The 14842-nt window shown below is 38.1% G+C and overlaps 1 protein-coding gene across 2 annotated transcripts in view; it reads right to left on the bottom strand.

Moving 5' to 3' along the window:
• trrap (transformation/transcription domain-associated protein) overlaps positions 1-14842 on the bottom strand; it is a 185343-nt gene that overhangs the window by 149948 nt on the left and 20553 nt on the right. The window contains exons 14-21 of one of the 2 annotated variants that reach the window (XM_056469966.1): positions 13927-14161; positions 13471-13801; positions 13215-13312; positions 11004-11198; positions 10717-10908; positions 9094-9259; positions 6216-6472; positions 5925-6125 (exon numbers count right to left, since the gene is read on the bottom strand). In XM_056469966.1, the coding sequence (XP_056325941.1) occupies positions 5925-6125; positions 6216-6472; positions 9094-9259; positions 10717-10908; positions 11004-11198; positions 13215-13312; positions 13471-13801; positions 13927-14161 (1675 nt within the window). The remainder of the gene's footprint in view (positions 1-5924; positions 6126-6215; positions 6473-9093; positions 9260-10716; positions 10909-11003; positions 11199-13214; positions 13313-13470; positions 13802-13926; positions 14162-14842) is intronic. The other variant, XM_056469967.1, reaches the window with a different exon arrangement.

Genomic DNA, 14842 nt, shown 5'->3' with positions numbered 1-14842 from the left:
TCAGTGATCTGCAGTGTGTATAAATCACATTTTCGTTACGGCTCGCCTGGTACCTTACACAAGGTGGTACTAAAAAAGTACCAGATACTATCTATGGAACACAGTGAAAAGCGAGCTGTACCAAACAGAAAAGTAAGTATATGTTTACATTAACATGTTCAATTCATCCAGCAGTAAAATGTACAGAGTTGTACATAGAAATCTCAATACACATGAGGAAAATCTATTAAATGAGACTATTTGAATTGAATATTAGCAAAATTATCATATTTGTTGCACCATCAGCATATAGTGTAAGCAATGAAAATTGCTTGTTCAACAAAATACAGGTAGTATAAAACTGATAATAATCAAATGACCCTTGAATATTTACAAAAATAGAGCTTTAGTAAAAATAGAGAACTTATTTATTTCAACCACAGAAATAATATGCATGTGCATTACTCTCGACCACACTGAGGAAAAAAAACAAAAGTAAAACTGAAATACAGTATATATTGTGCATTACTTTAAACGTCCAATAGGTGGGGGGCTATACGCAACAGCACAACAATGATAGTGATTCAAAAACATATGTTTTTGGGGGCCGAAACTATTTTTGATGTCAGTTGCAGTCGAGAGGGAGGGGAGCCCTCGAGTTTGAGACCGCTTCTCTAGGCTATTCAAACTGAGCCGCAGTTCGGTTGGGCTTGGGCGTGGAACGCTTGTAGTGTGAGTGCAAAGTGCACCTGAGCGTAAAACTGAAGATGTGACGTCATTTTCAAGGGACTGTTTCAGTTGAATTTACAAATCATTCTTACTTTTCTATAAACGCAAACTCTCAAAGCTCATCAAAGATGCAAACCCCTTGCTGCACTTCAGCAAACCTCATAAAACTGTATTTGCATGACTTTTGTGAAAACTTATGACAGTGAAAAACGGTGGATCTGTTTAAATATAACCGTGTGTCCCTGCATCCCAAACAGCTCAAAATAATACAAAAAAAATAACTAGAGTAATCTCCAGTGTAGTGAGTGAGAGCGCTTCTCTTCCTGTTAAACTGAACAGTCACATCATTGATGACGCAAGCATGTTCCGGTTCAGAAGGTAAAAATGCAGTGTCCGTCAGGGGAGAGGGAACAATCGCTCCTGGGCTTGCTTCAAGGCAACCCTATCTAGTGCGAGTACACCCCCAAATGCAGTACCATGTTGTAGAAAAAGTGTATTTTGTGCAGATTGTTACAACTGCAGCAATGGAGGTATTGACAATGACTCCTACTCAACTTTGTGATGTCTGTCAGCCATTAGAGACAAATTATGGCATCATCAGTTTAACCCTACCACCAAGTTTAACATAAATAAACATTCAAAATATGGGAACAAACAAAAAAAAATGTCCCTGCAAAGTTCGACTAAATTATTACAACCACAGAAAATTCCAATGAGTTTGGTTGAGTGTTTGCGCTCAGTGACTGAATTATGTATGCAGGCAAATTCTCTAATCATGAACACAGTTATGAAATGATGTTAGAGATTCATTCGGCAGCTTCAGTGATTAATATTGGAATTTTTGCATAACGTGTGCTCAGCTAGCAACATATTTTCTCTGTGTGGCAAGAATTTAAATTGCCAAATCATCAAAGACAAAAAAAGACAGATTTTTTTTTTTTACAATTTGAAAGGTTGTAGTTAGGTTTAGTTTGGATTTGTCTTATGGGCTCTTTAATAAACAAAGCAGGCTTATACAGATAACATTTAGCACAGGCCCTATTTTTAAAATGTAGGATGTTTTCTTCATAAAATACCAAAGCATAAACTAAAAATCATTTCATGATAATAAATCAGCAGTATGTGCCAGCTGCAAAAAAACCCTGATCAGAGCATCTCTAGTTTAAATTTTGTTTAATGCTATGATGCTTGGAAATTAGATAAATGCGCACAAGATTAACCAAGCAGTCACACAGAGAAACCATCAGCACTGGCATAAGCTAATCTGTCTCTGCCTGGAAAAGATTCATATAGAACTTGGTTGTACTACGCCGCATTTGCTCTCATTTACAACCGTCTGGGTTCCTGGAGAGCAGGAACAGAGTACGCTTTCATATTAAACAGGAAGAGTACTGGGTATGACTGGTGTCCAAATCAAACGGTGCTTGGTAAAGGGCTTCCACACATACTGAAAAAAAAATGTGCATCCTTTAAGAGTGAAGGCCGGTCCTATGGGAGACAGAATGAGTTGTTGTCTGTCTCCATTCCAACACATCACTGGGCTCGGGGTGGCTGCAAACAGCAGCTGCCGCCTGCAGCAACCACAGGGCGCATGCAAATGAAATTAAGCAGCGGCGGCACAACTATGGTAGCATCCATCTTAGTGGAGTGAACACAATTACAGAAATGACAGTTTGCGTTTTCCCAAGCAGCGACGAGCAGCAGGAAGGGCCATTAGCTGGAGTAAATAATCCCGTCTGCACAGCAGGGAGAGATTGATTAGTGGGGGGTGGGCAGGAGGGAAGAGATGAGCACAGCTTACAGCCTGATGATCTATTTAATTACCTGGGGAAGACGATGTCTTTCGGCACACACGATGCTTTGACAAGGATTCATTAGATGAAGAGAAAACCCTCTTCCGACCCCTCAACCTCTCCACCCCCTCTCATACACATATCGAAGATGAATTGACACATAAAAGGAAGTGAATTTGTTACTGCTTATAGAGATTGCTCTGAGGCAAGCCAGAAACTAAAAGTGGTGCTTCTGTATGCTGTGGTGGTACTACTGTGGTTTCAAAAACATGCAATAACCTTTTCTGGTTCTGCAAGAGTCCTTAAAGACAATAACAAAGGTGACTTAAGGCTGATTTATACTTCTGATTTTTACTTATGCTACAGCGCAGTCTATGCGTGGACGTATAGTCTTCGCTGACGTGCACCTCTCAAAAAATTTAACTACTTGCCGCAACGACGGGTAGCGCAAGCCCTGTGATTGGTCGGCTTGGAAGCGATGACGAGTGTGGGCGAGACCGAGAGCCGCGCGAGTCCTTTCGAGCAAGTGTTTATAAGTGTCGAGTCTCGTTGAAATTCATCCTCGTTGGATGAAATTTTTGTTTTGTGTTTACCTTATGGATAAAGTTGTTTCACGTCCGCCAGTACCTGCCTTAAAATGAGCAAGTTTGACCCTTAAGGAAGCGTTCAGAAAAAACAAAACTCCAGCAAAGAAACTCAACACAGAGGAACATAAACACCTCACTGCCAACTAGCGTTTCGGAAGTATAAATGCACAGCTACGCGCGTTGCATGCCCCGTTGGTCACGCTGATCACTTGATGCAGAAGTATAAACCAGGCTTTAATGAAGCCCAATTTATACTTCCCATGCATGCAACACAAACTCACTGAGGGAACAAAGCAAGCTGGAATTCAGAATTCAAATTCATAATAGTAATAATAATAATAATAATAATGATATAAATAATAATAATATAATAATAATAATAATAATAATAACAACAACAATAATATATTATTTAAAAATAAATTTATAAACTAAAAATAAGATTTAATTTAAACAAAAAAAAATCTTTCTACTTGAGTTAGATCTCATTTGATACGTCAACAAAATAAACATGTTATGGTCCTTCTTTATTAATTAAAGCAAATAAAAAATAATGCTACAGTAAGAATGTTAATATGGTCAGCACAGTGGCACAGTGGATAGCACTGTCACCTCACAGTAAGAAAGTCGCTGGTTCAAGCCTCTGTGTGGAGTTTGCATGTTCTTCCCATGTCCGCATGGGTTTCCTCCGGGTGCTCCGGTTTCCCCCACAAGTCCAAAGACATGCGCTATAGGTGAATTGGGAAAGCTAAATTGTCCATAGTGTATGCATGCATGTCCTGGTTCTTCAGGTTGGGGGTTGAGCATCTCAAAAAAAGATACATGAAACACCAACATGGTGCGGCTAAATATCAACTTTAATATAAATGGCCCTGGGAGTAAGTAAGAAAGAATGAAAGAAAGAATATTAGTGCCATCACAAAATAAACTATAAAACAGAAAGTTGATACAAAAAAAATTTATTGCACGACTGACTCTTTTTTCTTTTTTCTCTTTTCTCCAAATGTCCTATTTAGAGTGTGATATATACAGAATATTTAAATTCTCAAATGTCTAAGAATGTGTTATTTGAATAGCTTAATAGTGTTATCATATTATCTGTGTTATCATATTATCAAATAATATGATTTGATATTAATATTATCATGAAATCATATTATTTGATGACAGGTGATGGCCACCATATTAGCCTGTGCTGCAGTGGAGAGATTAGAGCTGCTGATTTGCAACATGTTAAGGCTGATTTATACTTCTACGTCAAGCACACACGTATGGTCCAGTGCAGCTTTCGTGCGGTCGCATAGCCCTCGCCGTGGCTGACGCTGATGCGCACCTCTAAAAATTTTAACTACAAGTCGCAAGGACACGTAGCGCAAGCTATCTGATTGGTCGTCTTTGTAGCTGTGCCGAGTTTGAGCGTTGCTAAGGCAAGGCAAGTCAAGTTTGTGGCAAGTTTGTGACAGTGGCAATTCAAAGTGCTTTACATAAACAGGAATAAAAGAGACAAGTATAAGAAAATAAAAACAAATATTAAATAAAAATGATTAATTTTTTTTTTTTTTAAAGATAAAAATGTGTTACAATAGGTAATAAAATAATGAAAAAGAAGAGAAAAACATAATAGTGCGATCTGTCGAACATAGCACAGTGCTTATTCAGTAAAAGCACAGCTGAACAGCTGAACAATGTTGGAGCACATCTGATAATTTCTGGAAGCTGATTCCAACAGTGAGGGCCATAGTTGCTGAAAGCCAAATCACCCTGCTTTGACTGAACTCTTGGAATGTTTAGTTTACATGATCCTAAAGATCGGAGTGATCTGTTGGGTTTGTATTCAGTGAGCATATCTGTAATGCATTGAGGTCCTAGGCAGTTTAGTGATTTATAGACAAGTAATAATACTTTAAAATCTATTCTAAATGTAACTGGGAGCCAGTGTAAAGACCTGAGGATAGGCGTGATGTGCTCTGATTTCCTGGTTCTGGTCAGAATCCTGGCCGCAGCATTCTGTATAAGCTGCAACTATAAGGCCGGTGAGGAGGCCGTTACAGTAATCCACCCTGCTGCTGATAAAAGCATGAACAAGTTTCTCTAAGTCCTCACTGTAAACAAAGCATCTAATACTTGCAATGTGTTTGAGGTGATAGTATGCTGATTTACTAAGTGCTTTGACATGACTATTGAAACTCAGATCTGACTCCAGAGTCACACCAAGATTCTTGACCTTATTTTTTGTTGTTTAACCTTTAGGGCCAAGGTACGCATTCACCTTGAGAACCTCAACTCTGTTCCCAAATGCAATGACTTCAGTTTTCTCTGTTTAACTGAAGAAAGTTTTTGGCACATCCGATTGTTAATTTCATCAATGCATTGGCAGAGGCTGTCAATGGGGCTGAAATCATTAGGCAGTAAGGCTAAGTAGATCTGAGTGTCATCAGCATAGCCGTGGTAAGAGATTTGGTTCTCTCTCATTATTTGGCTCAGAGGGAGCATATAACGGTTGAACAGGAGAGGTGCCAGAATTGAGCCTTGTGGGACTCCACATGTCATGGGTGTCCACCTTGACCTATGGTCACCTATATTGACATAGTAACCTCTCCCTTCAAGGTAAGATCTGAACCATCTGGGGACCGTCCCGGACAGCCCAACCCAAAGCTGGTTTCAAAGTGGATAATGTGTTCATTTACATAAAAATTGTAGAAACAATAGAAACAATTTAAGATAAAAAAAAAAATAAAAAAATAAAAAATCACATTTCCAAATATTGTGCAGTCCTTAACCGTGATACACAAATTACAACAGAATTCTGCTTGAATAAAGTAAACAAGAGCATTACCTTTTCCATTGGCAGCTGAATGGAGGCTTTGCAGTCAGTGAACTCTGCCTTGATGCTTGGCCCTTGAACCTCAGTCACCACATACTGCAGCTTCTGTGACTCCTTCAGCATTTTCCGATTACTTCCTCCAAACTTCCCCAGCACACGGTAAGCTACGTGAGAGATGGTCTCTGCGGGGTTACGAAGCGTCCGCCACAATGCCTGTTCATAAAAAGAATTAAGAAAAAAAAAAACATTTGAATCATTCTTCACCTTTTACCTGACTGAGACCTAAAGGGTCAGACGTTTTACCTGCATCAGTTCGGCTCGGACTGGCTGGATGTGGTCATAGAGAAAGTCAGGCTGCAGGTTGTCCACACAGAGCTCCAGTGTGCGCAGGCCCTGGCTGACTAAAGTCTGGGAACCGTTGAGTGCAGACACTAACGGATCCATAAGCATGGGCAGGTAGGGCAAAAGAGAGCTGAGGCGCACCGGGACAGTGAGACACAGCTCCACAAACAGATCCTTCATGTGTTGCTTATGGAGGCCACTCTGAAGCATGTTCAAACCTGAGAAATGCCACAATAAAAAATAAACAATAAAAAACAAAACTTTGAGGGACATAGATGTTGATTTACCTTTAAAAAAAGTTAAAGAAATTCATTTACAGTTTAACAAAAAAATAAATTTTAAATATATATATATTTTTTATAAACTAATATATTACTACTCTAATAAGACAAAATGGATTATTCCTTACAAAATAAAGTTAAATAATTACATCATTACTTGAGATGTAATTTTAATTGTTAATAAAAAATACATTTAAATCAATATTAATAGGCCTATATTATTATAATTAGACCTATTTTTGTTATTATTACAGATTTTGAGTTCTGAGGCACTAGTACAGTGCCCACATTAATTAATCAGGAATACACATTTAATTTTTATTACTCGATTCCATGATTTATTCAGTGCTTTTCATGTTTCAGAAATAAAAAGGGCCCTACCTAATGAAGTAATATATGGCAAATCGCGTTTCCCACTGGAAACAATACTTGCTATCCAGTACTTTATTCAGTACTATCTGGACTGAGATTTCCAATTGAGTTGCACTGATAACAAAACGTAACGTGTAAACACTGAGTGGCCAGAGAGATATCACTAGACACCAAACCAACTAGAATTGAATAAACAATCCTCAGCAGCCACTGTATGATTATAATAACCTATATTAACTTTTAATACATCATGATCAGTAGAGAAGCAGACATTCATTTCATTGTAGCACAAGCCCAAAATGTACACAGCAGATTCTGTTCTTGCTTCTTGGCATCTAGCTGTTTGTCACGGGAACACGACAAGGTTTGTGTGAGCTCGGGTATATGTATTTTTATGGTGTCTTATCTCGGCTGTGTATTTAAAAATGCACTTCCTGTGTTTTCATTCATGCTTTTTGCATGCACTAGTGATTATTTGCTGTAAACCAATAGCATTCCGCTGACCGTCTAGCTCCACTTTTTTGAAAACAGGCAAAAAAGGCTGCACAATATATTGTTTCAGCATCGATATCGAAATGTGATCATTTGCATTAGATCGCAAGTGTACGCAATGTTGAGTCTGGATTATAATTTATAATTTTAAGTGTTTTTGAGGCCTGTGACTGTGAGGGTTTTAAAAGCAATCAGGCATAAGAAATTGACCCTTCGCTAAGCCACACACGAAAACCGCCACACACCAATCGTGGCTTAGCAACCGTAGCTACGCGCAGGAGGCCTGTCAAGCTTTCGAGTGAGAGAAACAAGCCAAAGTGTTGTGCATATAGATTGTGCAAATCTAATACCTGGTATCCTAAAAGTTTGGACGGGGTGGTGGAATTTCTTTCCTTTTCAAAACCTAAAACCCAAGGGGAGAAATGCCAGCGTGGATCAAGCTGTGTGAGGGGCGCTAAAAGAGTGGGGTTAAGTTGGTTTTGTTTTCGATATTTCTGACACACTCAGTGAAAGACGGCAATAACTTACACATCTCTTACTCTAAGAATATATAAACTGTTTTTCCTACAAAAATACAAAGCAGGTTATTTTTCCCAGCTGTCTTTTTCTTTTTTTCCGCTCGATGTTATGAGCGCTGCTCCATTTAAGCCCTTGCAGTTTAAGCAATCATATTTACATCTGTTTCAAGCTACGAATATTTGAAAAAAACATATCAACAAAACAAAACCGAGATGTGATCACAAACTGAGCACTTGCGATCAATATACTTCACCCGCAGCTGTTTTTCAGTAATTTATAACCCTCGTGCCCATGTCAGAGCTACAGTTCAGCGATGTTTTCGTCCATTGTTTAAAGATTTAGTCACTATACCGGGTTAGTGTCTGCTTTAATATTTGGTGTCAGATTAATATTTGCTGGTAGGGAAAATTTATTTGTTCACTTCTGCCATTTATACTTCTATTTGCATTTCAATTTATTTATTTTTTCCAATTAACTGAAAATTAGAATAGAAACGGTATAAAAAGCACACAAACATACTAACAGTTATAGGTGCTGTACATTGTTATGGGTCAATGATGCTAATATTTGGCACAAATGGCTAATTATATGCCTGGCAATGTCTGACACTGGCGCATACATATTGTATTTGACATGCCAGGCACGAAAGCTTGACAGGCATAGCAACAGTAACTAAGGAGGGCGGGGCTTAGCGAAGGGTCAATTGTACCGTTTGTAACTCTTACAAATTACTAACAATTAATTTTATTGAACTGGTTATAAAACGAAGACAATGCAGTATTATTTTACATTTGATTATTCAATTACTATATACCTGAATACAGATCAACACAGATAAAACTCTGTTTATTTAATTTGTTATTTGTTTTTCTTTATTGAATTTAATGTCTCTATTCTTGTAGATGGTTTCTTATATTTCATGCATATGCACTCCCTACAGAATCATCCCTATCAATCTAAAATTATAAATTCTTTTCAAATAGTTATCCTACAAATCTAGTGAATTTGTATTCCTATCTTAATATATAATCACAGAATTAAAAAAATATCACAATGTTAGATTTTTCCCTATATCGAACTGTACTGCTCAGTGGAAGCAGGTCATTATTAGGTCATGACCCACTTGTTGAGAACCTCTGTTCTGAAGTACCCCTACAGTTGGTGATCTCACTCACCTTGCAGCAAATTAGGCAGCAAAGGCAAAAACTCCTGGTACAGGAGATCATGGCTGCCCCCACCTATCGAGCGGAACAGGGCTCTCAGCAACAGGAAGTAGTTATAGGGCTCCTTGGCAGACTGTGCCAGCTCCATGGAACTGTTCACAATTTTATGAAGGTGAGGCTGTGAGAGAAATAAAGGAATTACATACAACTTTTAGAAATTATTTCCATACATTAAACCTCCACAGTGTGAAAAATAGTGATAAACTGTCTAGGATGATTGATTAGCACATCCATTGGCCACTATGACTTACCCTACCATTTAAAAGCCAGTAAGATGTTTTAAATGTGCCAGAAAGAAGGATTTTAAGGTTGTAAATTTTGCTCAAAAATAGTCATATCAGTAACTGTGAAATATAATTACATGTATAACAAGTGACATTTATATGTTAATCCAATTACATTTCTTTTCTCATGATGGCAAAGCTTCAGCAGGCATCATTCCACTTTTCATCATTTTAAAGGGCACCTATTTTACCCCTTTTTCAAGATTTAAGATAAGCCTTTTGTGTCTCCAGAACGTTTCTGTGAAGTTTCAGCTCAAAACACCCATCAGATTATTTATTATAGTTTTCAGAACATTGGAATTATCTGCTCTGAACACATTGTTTTTGTTGCCTGTGCCTTTATTACTAGTTCTCCTCACCCACCGTTCCCACGTGCCGGTTAGAGTGTGCCTCAATCTCTGCCTTGGCTGCATCAGATAAACAGCACAGTGACAGACATGAACGATGCAGATTGCACATAATGTTTGTGAGAAATTCTACAGTAAGAACTTTCCCAATGATTATTTGATGTATTTGTTGTGGAGATGTAACGATGAGTCACACACAACGTCATTACAAAGTTCACGCAGGCACACACACACACGTTTAACTTTGCGTTAAACTTTGCACTGTTTTTGCACGCAAATGTGACAGGATACACGCTAATATCCACTGCTATATTGACATCCGTTATGTTAATGTACAAAACCTGAATTAAAATCCACAAACCGGGATTGAAGCATCTTCTTTTATAATTGTACTGACATGCATATCCCCCCAATATGACAGTGGACACACTAAACCTACACAAAGTTCTGTCCAAACAGCTTCCAAAAGATGATTTTCACCATAGGTGCCCTTTAATACATCCCTGCTAAATAAATATATAATTGTTTAACTTTTCAACAGCTATTTATGTGAAAAATGTATTTATTGAAAAAAGCTGACACTGAATACAAGATGATCATTTCAGCAGGCAACAGGATTGATGGGAAGTGAGATAAGGAAGCTTCTTCCTTCCCGCTATTTCACAGTGACCTTCACTCTGGTCTTTCCTGTCAATCTGAGGCACAAGTGTCATTTCTCATCAGAGGAGCTGACAGAACGCATTAAAATTAATGCAGCATGGTTACTGGCGCTGAGGCGTTCGACAGCACAGTGCCATCAGAGCTCGGAGGGTGTGAGCTATTCCCCTGCTCTCAAAACTATTTTTCAGATTATCTACCCAGTACTCTAAATAAGCACCTTAAATAAGCCCACTCAAAGACAAGAGAGGCCACAAGTTTCTAAAGCAGCACGCGACGACGCTCACCTTGAGCATTTGCTCGTTTTCAGCAGCAAAGAGAGACACTGAGCCAAAGACCAGTTTGAAGAGTTTGAGATACAGGTTTGATAACTCCACATTGGAGCCCATTTCAGGCAGACGCTCCAACAGATACTCCACCAAGATGGTGGCAAAGAGAGCAGATGTTGTTAGGTTAGCCAGGAATGAATTTGCCACAATCTGTTGAAGGATTGAACAGATAAACAGAATTTAATAGATTAAAGTCTTGAAATTGCAGTGAACGAGCAGTGAATTTGAACTTCTTTCAATGGTACCTGTAAGGCGTAGTTCTTGGATATGCGCTCCACCATGTATGGAACGGTGGTCTGGAAGATCTCTTTGAAAGTGAGAGGGTTCATCATGGTAAAGACTCCAGCGAAGTGCTCCAAAACTTCCTTCTCCTCCTTCATCCGCACCGTCTGACAGTTTGCCACACGAATGTACGTCTGCCCGTTGCCAGCAATCTGTACCTAGCCAAAAGGGGGTTGGCTCTGTGATAAGCTGTAAACTTCAGTTTTCGGGATCATGTGCACTCGAGATAACCAACTGCATTAAAGCCACAATATACTTCAAGCTAAATTAAGTAAATAAACTTGTGTAATGCCATTCGAACAAATCTGGACAAAGTTTGTTTTAAGTTCATAACAGTTTGCTACAGCACATTTTGCACTGGTAAACATCTTCTAACTATCATACCAATAAAGTAATAGGTGATTTTAAGCACTTTACTGCCAGCTGTTAATGTGCAAAGTTGCCACACAATTGGATGAAAATTCAGAAGGCAACACTTTGATTATATGAAAGATTCTCGATGCATTATGATGCATTTTTCACTCGAATTCCTTCTTTTTTAAATGCAAATACAGTTTCAGCATGGTTGAGTACACAGACCATTTTAAAAATGAATATTTTAATCCATTTCTCCATGAACAGAGGCAATGTATTTTTGTGCATTTAAACAAAACTGATTTATTAAACAGATATATTCATAAATATTATATTCATTCAAATAATTTTTAGTCACCAAACATATTTAGAAATTGAAAGATAATACAATTAAATTCAAGCAAAATATTGCAAAAAAAAAACAAACTAAATTTAAACTAAAATTTTCAATTTTCTTTGCTTTTGATTTTTCCTTGTTTTTTTAATTTGTATTTAATATTTTTCTATAACATATAAATTTGGGGGTACTAATTTTGGACTGTTATCGCAAGTTATTTTGTTAGATAAGCTTCAGATTTGGCTTCAGTACTGACTATTCTAATGTATATGCACAAATATAATATTGTATAGCTTCCTGTTAAAAATATGAATTTAAAAGATTTGTGAGGGTGTACTTATATATGCTGTGCGCTGTATAACAACAGCATTTTACCAGAAGAATTAATACATAATTAATTGACTTTAAGATTTCACACAAATTACCTTAATGGACATACAACTTTAAACATTAAGTAAACACAAAACCAAAGTCTCCATCTGGAGCTCCTCCAATGGACTCGACACTTGATAAACACTCGTCAACTGTACCAAGCCGGCCAATCACAGAGCTTGCGCTATGCATCATCGCAACGTGTCCACTTGACGCTGGTGCTTAAATCAGCTTTTAGTTGTACTCCAAGCTGGTTTACAGGGACACAGCTTGTGTCCCTGTAATTCAAAACGCCTAAAAATGATACTTAATGGGGTCTTTTGAAATTCAAATTTTCCCACAGGTTTCCTATGAAGACTGGGTTGAGGGGTAGGGCCATATAATAAGAGGTCTTTACAGTGTATGGTACATTATGACTGAGTTTATGAGTGTCCCTTTAAACCAGGGGTGCCCAAACATTTTTTTATGAAGGGCCAAAATCTAATCTTGATTGAGAGCCGTGGGCCGAAAATAAATATAGAAAAGGTGTACTACATTACAGTTGCCATGGGTAATTTCCTAATTTTACACTTTAATATTTGAAAATATATCGAAAAAATTACTTCAACCGTATTTACTAATGCATTCAAATTTTTTGAAAATGTATATTATTTTAACGAACTTACAATAAAAATCATTAAAAAAAAAACTCTCTTTTATAAATCGTTCACTGCCAAATACACTAGTCATGCTAAACCTGCCTTTGCCTTGATTTGCATGCTGAGGTCTTCTGCTTTGTCCCCTATAAGCTAAGAGACAGCATGTAAATTTTTTTTTATTGCTTCATTTACAACATTTAATTAATTAGCTTTTTTGTAGCTCAACAATAAAACAAACAAACGAACAAACAAAAGGTTCCATTAAAATAGAAATGGGAATCTCTGTTAAAGGAATTCCCCAAACCTTTCCAATGATTTTCACTCTGGTGGGCCAAATCAAAGGATACAAGGGCCAACTTTGGTCCGTGGGCCCTAGTTTGGGCCTCACTGCTTTAAACCATGTATATGAATATATGAGTGAGTGAGTGCATGAATGAGAGAGATAACCTGCACTAATCAGTGGACGGTCGTACCTGGTAGATGTCTAATGCCTGCATGGCATATTTGACCAGCTTGATGTAGATCTGTGTCTCTTTGGGCTGGAGTTGCTTGTTGGGAATAAACTGAGCCTCTGTAATACAACAATGTCAGCGTGAGGTTATTTCATTTAACCTGCGCAGCAAGAACTATCCCTTTAACGACTTTGAGATGTTCTACAAACTCAACACAAGACAGAAAAGTGTCAATGTTTAACGACTTTGCAAAAAAAGGAAAGTCCATCCATCTCACCTCCAGGAGCTTTACAAGAGGTGATGCCCCATGTGATGGTTTTCACTCCGCATACAAGGGTTTTTACCAGACTGCGACAGTCCGACACCTGGAAGGTCTGCTTGTCCTCCTTCTCCCCTGGTCTATCAAAAGAGGTGGCTGGAGGCGGCGCGGGGGTTACTGGTGTTGGGGGTGCAGGTGGAGGCAATGCAGGCGTAGCTACAGTAGGAGTAGCTGGGACTCCTGGTAATGCCCCTGCATCCACAACTCCCATCTCTGACTGGGGCTTACACTTCTTAAAGATGGACACCAGCTGATACCGAGCAATTGTGTGGAACTTTAATACAAACACCTGAGAATGTAGACAATTCAATGTTAGATCTATCATTTGTGCGTTACGAATGCATTTGTATGAGGGTAGTCAGACACATCTTGCAGCCATAATGCCATTTTTACAACTGTGCCAGTCTATCTCACCTCCAGCATTCTCATGAGGATGTCTCTGCCGTTTCCATTCTCTTGTTCGCTCTTGGACCGGATGCAGTCAACAAGGTTTAGCAGCAGCTTACAAGACATGGTCTGGATGCTGCTAGGCAGAGACTCATCATCGATGTTCTTGGCGAAGAGTTGCACAGCCAGAGAGAGGTCCGTCAATGGGAGGTTCTGTCTAACATGGTGCACCAGGTCTGCTAGTGTGCTGTAAGCCAAGGGCCTGAAACATCAAAACATGTTTAAAGATTTATATAAAGCAGTCTCTTATGCTCAAAATAGTATTTTAGAGTAGCGGAAACGAAATCAAGACCATGATTAAGCAGAATTGTAATGCATATAGTATCAGGGAATCACTAGTAAATCTCCTCTGATGGCCAGAAGGCACTCTTCTGCTGACACGGGAAATCGAGCAGAGGATTTAACTACTTTTATTAATTCAACGTAGCTAATAAACACACAACTGCAGAAACAAGAACAACCTGATTACAGAAGCAGCAACAAAGACCCATAGTTTAAAAAACACTTTTATAAGGAGTTTAAACAAGCTTCTAATAGTAAAAAAAAATTCATTCTATTTTTATAATTACACTTTATAATAATAAAAAAAAAAAACAAAAAAAAAAAAAAAAAAACAAATCACTTTGATTGACGTTCTCTCTTTGCACATGTCTTTAGAGGGGGAAAGCCATTAATGACAATCTCTCCCAATCTCTCTCTCTTTTGAAAAGTGCTGGGAGTACAATCTCATTTGAATTTAAAGCGACAGTCATCAAATTTGCAAAATTTGTATCAATAGGGACAGATTCAAAGATTTCTAAAAAAATTATTTGCGTTATTTTGAGCTGAAACTTCACAAACACTCTAGGGACTTCAGAGACTTATTTTACATGTTGGACATAAA

Source organism: Danio aesculapii, chromosome 12, assembly GCF_903798145.1.
Source record: "Danio aesculapii chromosome 12, fDanAes4.1, whole genome shotgun sequence".
NCBI lineage: Eukaryota > Metazoa > Chordata > Actinopteri > Cypriniformes > Danionidae > Danio > Danio aesculapii.
The sequence above is the reverse complement of the archived record's forward strand: the minus strand, read 5'-3'. Positions and strand labels throughout refer to the sequence as shown.